The 7,633-nt window shown below is 52.6% G+C and overlaps 1 protein-coding gene and 1 pseudogene across 1 annotated transcript; both read left to right on the top strand.

Annotated features, from left to right (window-relative positions):
- Nucleotides 1-4,149: 4,149 nt before the first annotated feature.
- LOC122577418 lies at nt 4,150-6,517 on the top strand. The gene is made up of 2 exons (XM_043748716.1): nt 4,150-5,630; nt 5,809-6,517. Exons 1-2 carry the CDS (start codon nt 4,150-4,152, stop codon nt 6,515-6,517), a joined length of 2,190 nt encoding a protein of 729 aa, XP_043604651.1.
- A 417-nt stretch (nt 6,518-6,934) lies between these two features.
- LOC122577419 lies at nt 6,935-7,569 on the top strand (annotated as a pseudogene).
- The last annotated feature ends 64 nt before the right edge of the window (nt 7,570-7,633 follow it).

Raw genomic sequence — 7,633 nt, forward strand, 5'->3', positions numbered from 1 at the left:
TTTATTATATGATCCCATATACGGTGATCAATGATAAGATAAAGTGCCGTCTTTACTTGTCCTTTCATTATATGCCGTTTAGCATATCCCTAAAAATATTATGAATTGATGTCCTGCCAGGTTTGGGACTTGTATCTATTTCTTTCTAAACTGTTCCATCAGGCCCAGTCTTATTCTCTGCTATCAACGATAATTTCTTTCCTTTTTGACCTTACGCATACGCTTATTTATAATATTTGTTGAGGTTATTTGATATATAAAGAGAGAAACGCGTGGATAAATTATAAGGTAGAAAAAATATATTTTAAATACAGAAGTGAAAAGTACAAGAATGAAATAATAATTTGAGCTGGTCCAGATCCGCATGCTAGCAGTGTTACGCTATAACTGAAAACCCCGAAGCCAACGTCGCCTGTCAACTGTTTATGGCCTGCCTTCGTCCCAGTCTTTTGTCTATATGCTGTCGATGGCTTTAGTGCTTAGAAAGCTAAAAAGACCAGATGTCGAGTTTTCTTAAAAGTGGTTACCTTCAGCAATATTCAACTCTGATTCGGTTGTAAATAGCTTTTTATGTGTTTCCATGCCGTTTTCTGTCGCTGAAGTTTCTTGTTCATCACACACTGAACAGTCTTCTTCTATGTCCGTTATTTTCTTTTTATACTTTTTTTTTTTAAGGCTTGACATTTCTAGGGCAAATATTTATCACAGAATAATACCATGTACGGAATACAAAATTATTGTCAAATTTGAAGTGCTTTACTTTCCCTTTTATAACAACTATACACAAAACGCTCTGGGATGCCTTCTGTCTGAGTTTTAGAGACAATAAGTGTAGATGTCGACTGATTGACTAACAATCTGAGATGTATTCTAGTCGAAAGGACAATACCAAGTAAGAATATGCCTTTTGACGGCGATGTTTATACGAAAATATTGATGAGTATTGACCGTTCTCCACCAACGGTTACTCGAGGGTGGAGTTGGGAAAGCTTTTCCCGTGTTTTATCGCAATGAGCAATAACCCTAAGGAACTTATCGACTTTTAAAATGTTTGTAACAATGGACTGTAAAAAATGCTAATTTTGTGGCGGTTCCTTAGGATTATTATAGGCCTGAGTTGATATGTCTTAACAGCTGGTGGCTATCTTGATCGAGGGATAGATTATGTTTTATGACAAGATTACGGGTGTAACAGCTGTTATTATTTGTTATTACTGATTTTGTTTGTCATTTGATCTTGAGATAGCCTTTTCTTTGTACTGATTGCATCTATCTTAAGAATAGTTAAAATATTTTGTCGACCGGTCAAAGTGACCGCTCACGGTAGGCATGGTAAAGTACAAATTTTTATTAAGGAATAAAAGAGCAACCTAAAAGTAAATACCGAAAAATATATTGTATGCATGTTTTAGGAAAAGTCAGAAATTATGAAGCGATATGATAATGTTTAAATATGGTTAAATTTGTGTAGAAGTTCGAGAGCGGCCAACTTGGCCACCAAGGTAGGTTTAGTCCTTAATCTTGTCAGCATAAACCGATAACCAGCTATCCAACAATGCTATATCCCTCAAGTTCCCTTCATCGTTTTCCCATCCAGCTTAACAAAGCGTCTCATTTCCCTAATATTTGTAGAGGTTTATGTGTAGAGGATGGTTGGTACGTGAGGTTAAAGAGACGAGGTTACTCGTTGTTGAAATCGTCGAATATATTTAAAATAATAAATTAATGTACAGCCTGTATATGTGAGTCGTTAGTACGAAGTATAAATCGCAAAATAGAATCGCGGATATATACACGTTTATGCTCGTCGAGTAACTCGATAGATACTCGTGATACTCGGTATATACTGTGAGATATTGAAGATACTCGGAGATACTGAAGATACTGTTTTGCGCGACTAACTGATAACTGATAACTGGTTGCTAACTGATAGATACTGTCTCGCTCGCGATCGCGTCCGTTTATTTATACTGGTGGGAGGGGGGGGGGGTCGGAAAATTTGAATTCGTCTTCATTCGACGGTTGCATGTAGCGGCGACATTGTTTTGTCCGGAGTTTAGTTATCATTATGTTTCTTGTCAAGGTTGTGTCAATGTCCTGAGGCAAAACAACATGAGTCGCTCTCGATTCGCGTCGTCCTTTGAATCCTGTGCCGCTACATATTCATCTTCAATTTGCTGGCCACAAACAAAAATGGCACCGCTGCTCCACTTCCCTCCAGCATCATTACGAACGCTCTGTCGTCTTTTAGCTTAGTGAACATAGATCTTCCAAATCGTCTTCCCTATCCTCGCGTCAGGATTTTCACTTATACTGAGCTCAATTTAAAAATCGCATCATCCCTTTCCTCTTCAGTGATCTCCTGGTCGGCAAACAAGGGTGGAACTGGCCTCCCGCCATCAAATATTTCCCTTTAAACCGAGCAAGTGGTTGCAGAGAAGCCCGATTGTAAGGGGGAGAAAGGAAGCGAAGGTTGGAGATAAATCGGAATGTGGTAACGTGGTGTCCGGCGTCGGGGATAGTGACCGGAGCACGCCGATTGCAGTGAAAAATGATAAAGGGGGAAGATATTTAGCGAGGGGAGCTGTTGAAAGAAGTACGCGCGCTAGATATGGTAAATCGTTGCCCGCGGGCAGTGAGGCAATGAATAGCACGAGGGAGGATATCGACGCTCAGAATAGTAAGGCCGAGGGAGAGGAGATAATGTTCACGATGAGTGAGATGAAGGGGTTTACGCCAGCCTTGTCGAGGGTGTTGCAAATGTTGAATGCATTGGTGAAGAATCTGAATCTCGACAAGGAAAAGAACGAGGGGATCAGAGAAATAGGCAATGTTATCAGGGGTATAGCGTCATCGATGGACCAGTGTATTGATCAGACGAAAAGAACGAGGAAGATGAAGTTTGAGCAAAGAATAGTCGAAGAGGACGGACGGAATACAGGGAAGCAGGGCGTAATATGCGGTGTGAACGAGAGTAGGGAGGAGACGAAAGGGTAGCGGGAAATGTAGAGTCTGATAGAGAGAGAAGCGAGGACTCGGAAGGTTGGAGTACTATTGCCACAAGAAGGAGGGAAAGGAAGGGGTCCGAGGGATGCCATCCTCCGTCGTACGTGTCAATGAAGGGGGGAGAGAGTAGCTGGAAGATGGTCAGTGAATGCGCGGAGGAGGAAAGAGGCGATTCTGATTAAGCTGGAGGAAGATCGGGACTGGATAGATGCACACAAAAGAAGAATAGCCGCCAGGAACACGATCGAGGGAGCGACGGGAATGAGAAGGACCAGGGCGGGACATATACTTATCGAGTTTCGTAAGAAAGTGGTAGTGAGTGAGGTGGCTGAGAAGCTTAAGGCCGTCTTGTGCGATGCAACAGAGGTAGCTGCATTGGTGAGCAGGGATACCATGCAAATTAAAAATATCGACCTCCTTATCGCCAATGAGGGGTTGATGGAGGACATTAGAAGAGAGTGGGGGATAAAGAATGGAGAACGTGTAAAGGTGAGGGCATCGAGGATGGCACCATGGGGTACCCAGGTGGCCGTGATGGTATCGGCCGCTAGTGCGGTACCGCGGGAGGAAGTGGTGAAAAGGTTCAGGACCGGCCTGACCATCGCCTCGGCTAGGCTGCTGCCGAATGTGCAGCGATGCTTCAAGTGCCATATGTTGCGGCATATGGCTGCAAGGTGCACGGTGGTGTATCCGGGCAAGGAATTGTGCAGGAGGTGCGGCAGCAGTGAGCATGTAATGAGGGAGAAGAGCCTAGGTGTGCGATGTGGGGGAGCGAGGGAGGAAACGCAAGACATGTTACGGGTTCGTTGGCCTGACCGATGGTTAGGATGGATTATAAAGGCAGGAGAAAATAAAGGCCTTACAGATAAACTTGAATAGGTGCAGAGTTGTACAGTGTAGTACGCATGTGAGAATAAGGTGGACATAGTATTCATCTCCGAAGCGTATAGTTACCATATTGGTGCAACGATACGGTCAGAGATGTATCTCTGTATCACTACGGGTTATCGTATTCAACGGAAGACATGTGGCAAGTGAGACTTTGTTTAGCAAGGAAGGATTGATTAGCATCAAGGTGGAGAACACGATGTGTATTGTTCCCCCAATGTGAGTAAGCAGGAGTTTGATGGGTACATAAGGGAAATGGAGGTGGTGATAAGGGACTGTGGGAGAAGAGCTCCGGCGCTGCTAGTGGCCGGTAGTTTCAATGCGAAATTCACGACCTGGGGTGGTAGGAGGACAGAGCCTAGGGGGACATATCTCCCACGAAGGATGGTTTTAGCGAGCAACAGCGCGGCGTCGAGGCTCGCGGAGTCGAGAATGTCCGCGCTACAGGAGGAAAACGCGGCTCTTCGCAGGGAGCTGTCGAAGAAAGCCGTGTCAGCTTTCGAATGCCCGTGGTGCGGCGGCTCCGAGGCTGACCGTGCCCCCTGCGAGGCCGCGAGCCAGAGCGCGCGACTAGACGCTCTGGAGAGGAAGGTGGACGAACTCGGACCCACCATAATACGCATGATGGAGAGAAGATTCGGGACCCTGTTGCCGCAGCAACAACAACAACAACAACAGCGACAGCAACAGAGAGCTCCCGAAGCAGGACGGAACGCGGATCATTCCGCCACGCGCCGCCCAGCGCGCGTCAACCCCCCGCCGCCCCCCAGGGAACAAGAGGGTGGCGAGTGGAGAGTGGTTGAGAGGAGGAGAAGCAGAAGTGGGCGAAGAAGGAGGATCGCCGGGAAGAGGCTGGAGCCCGCTGGAGGAGAAGGCGAGGCGAGGAACCGGGCGCCCGTAGCGGCACCTAGGATGAGAGGCGCGCCGAAAGCGAGCGCCGTCGCCACCGCCGCTGCGACGAATAACAGGAAGGGACCGGCGACACCGGCCACGCTCCCCCGTACACCGCGAACATCGGCGGTGACGCTGACGCTGACCGAGGGAGCAAACATGTCGTACGCGGACGTGGTATCGACGGCGAGGCGGACGATCCCGCTCGGTGAGATCGGCGTGCAAGCCGTGACAATGAAGAAGGCGGTGACGGGCGCGATCGTGATACGCGTCCCGGGAGACAAGGACAGGGAGAAGGCGTCCCTGTTGGCGACGCGCCTGGCCGGGGTGTTGGACCCGACCAAGGTGAGAGTCGGTGCTCCGACGATCAAGGGCGAGCTCCGATTGCTCGACATCGACATCTCCATGGAAAAGGAGGAGCTGCGCGAAGCGCTGGCCAAGGCGGCAGGATGCGACAGCACGGAGGTGCACGTCGGCGAGATCGGCGCTTCCAGAGGAGGCCTGGGATCGACCTGGATGAAGTGTCCGGTGGCTGGAGCCCGGAAACTGGTCCAGGCAGGGAAGGTGGCGCTGGGCTGGTCCATCGCGAGGGTAATCGCGATACCGAAGAGGCCTTTGCAGTGCTTCAAATGCCTGGAGCTGGGACACGTGCGGGCAACCTGCACGTCGACGGTGGACCGAGGGCACCTGTGCTACAGGTGCGGCGGAAGCGGACACCGCGCCAGAGGCTGTACCGCCTCGATGCCCAAGTGCCCGCTGTGCGAATTGATCGGGGCACCCGCGGGCCATAGGATGGGCGGGGCGGCGTGCGCACCGCCGAAAGTCAACAACAACAGCAAGAGAAGGTGAGCCGCTCGCCAGCAGGCCTCCGTCGCCGGGAACGAGAACCAAGGCGGCACCGCCGCCAAAGCAGCAACAACAACAACAGCAGCAGCGGTAGAGAGAGATGGCCGGGGGGAGGCCATGGAGTTGACGGAGTAGCTTCAAGCGTCTACTCCAATGCAACGTGGGACGAGCTAAAAGGGCGCAAGACCTGCTTCTCCAGACCATCCGAGAGAACAGGGTCGCCCTAGCGGTAGTGGCCGAACCGTACCGCGTCCCCGACGCCCCCAAGTGGATCGGGGATCTAGACGGATTGACGGCGGTAGCGTGGGCGCCGGCGCTGAGCTCGCCCGGCGCCTTGCTGGATCGCGGCAACGGCTACGTCGCTGTCGAGTGGAACCGGATAGCAGTGGTGGGCGTTTACATCTCGCCCAACAGCGGCGTGGCCGCGTTTGAGGACTTTCTGGACAGGGCCGGCGATTGCGTTAGAAGATGCTTTCCCCGTCAGGTGATCGTACTCGGGGATTTCAACGCTCACTCGTCGCAATGGGGCGACGCAAGGACGGACACCCGCGGCAGAATGCTAACCGAATGGGCTGCGGGTCTGGGCCTTCTACTGGCGAACAGAGACACGGCGAGCACCTGCGTGGCATGGAGAGGTTCGTCCGTCGTCGACGTCACCTGGGCTACCGCCGAGCTATACCGGAGGATTCGCGGCTGGAGAGTGGCCGACAGGATGGAGACTCTGTCGGACCACCTCTACATAATGATGGAGATGGAGCTCGATCGACGACGGGACGCGAACCGTTCCCACCGACCGCCACCGCCACCACCGACACCGAGGTGGCGCCTGAAGGAGAGGGACAAAGAGATGTTGCGCGCGGCAGTTATCGTTTCCGCCTGGAGCTAGGACGCACGGACGACGACCACCACCATTACCAGTGTCGACGAGGAGGCGGAGGAGCTTTGGGAATACATGAGAGCGGCGTGCGACGCCTCGATGCCGCGCTCCGTGCCGGGCGGTAGAAGCGACCGCTGCGTCTACTGGTGGACACCGGCGATCGCCGTCTTGCGAGCTAGCTGCGTTCGAGCCCGACGTAGATTTCTGAGGGCGCGTCGCCGCAGACGGACCCGCGACGAGGAAGAGATCTCCCGCTGCTACGAGGACTACCGAGAGACGAGATGGGCTTTGCAACGGGAGATCAAGATCGCGAAAGTTCGCTGCTGGGCCGAGTTGATCGAATCGGTCGAATCAGATCCGTGGGGGAGGCCATATCGCATAGTGACGAAAAAGTTGCGACCTCCGGCCCCCCCGCTGACCGAAAGCATGGATCCGGTGCTGCTGGAGAACGTGATCGAGACTCTGTTCCCAAGGCGGGATGATAACTACGCGTCGTCATCCGTCCCCCCCCTCCCCTCTTCCACGACATGGACGGAGGATCTCGGAGTGACGGAGGAAGAGTTGCTGGAGGCGGCGAAGAGGATGGCATCCCGCGACGTGGCATCGGGTCCGGACGGATTCCCAGGCCGAGTTTGGGCGGAGTCGATCGACACCTTGGCTCCCCGTCTGCGGCACCTGTTTACCAGATGTCTGAAGGAGGGCGCCTACCCGCGAACATGGCGCACGGCGAGACTCGTGCTTCTGCGTAAGGAAGGTCGGCCGCCGGACTCGCCGTCCGCGTACAGGCCGGTATGCCTTCTGGATGAGGTGGGCAAGCTGTTCGAGCGGGTGATTGCCGCCCGTCTGGAGGCGCACATGACGAGGCGGACAGCCGGCTGGCACGACAGCCAATACGGATTTCGCCGAGGCCGCTCGACGGTGGACGCGGTGAAGAGGACGAGGTCGATCGCGGAGGACATGGTCCGTCGAGAAGGGGTGGCGCTGGCCGTCTCCTTGGACGTTACGAACGCGTTCAACGCCATCCCCTGGGCCAGGATAGTGGAAGCGTTGCAGCACTTTGACGTGCCGGCGTACCTCGTCGGAATCATCAGGGCTTACCTGAACGACAGGTGGATCACCTACGCC

Source organism: Bombus pyrosoma, unplaced genomic scaffold (genome assembly GCF_014825855.1).
Source record: "Bombus pyrosoma isolate SC7728 unplaced genomic scaffold, ASM1482585v1 HiC_scaffold_4703, whole genome shotgun sequence".
Lineage (NCBI taxonomy): Eukaryota > Metazoa > Arthropoda > Insecta > Hymenoptera > Apidae > Bombus > Bombus pyrosoma.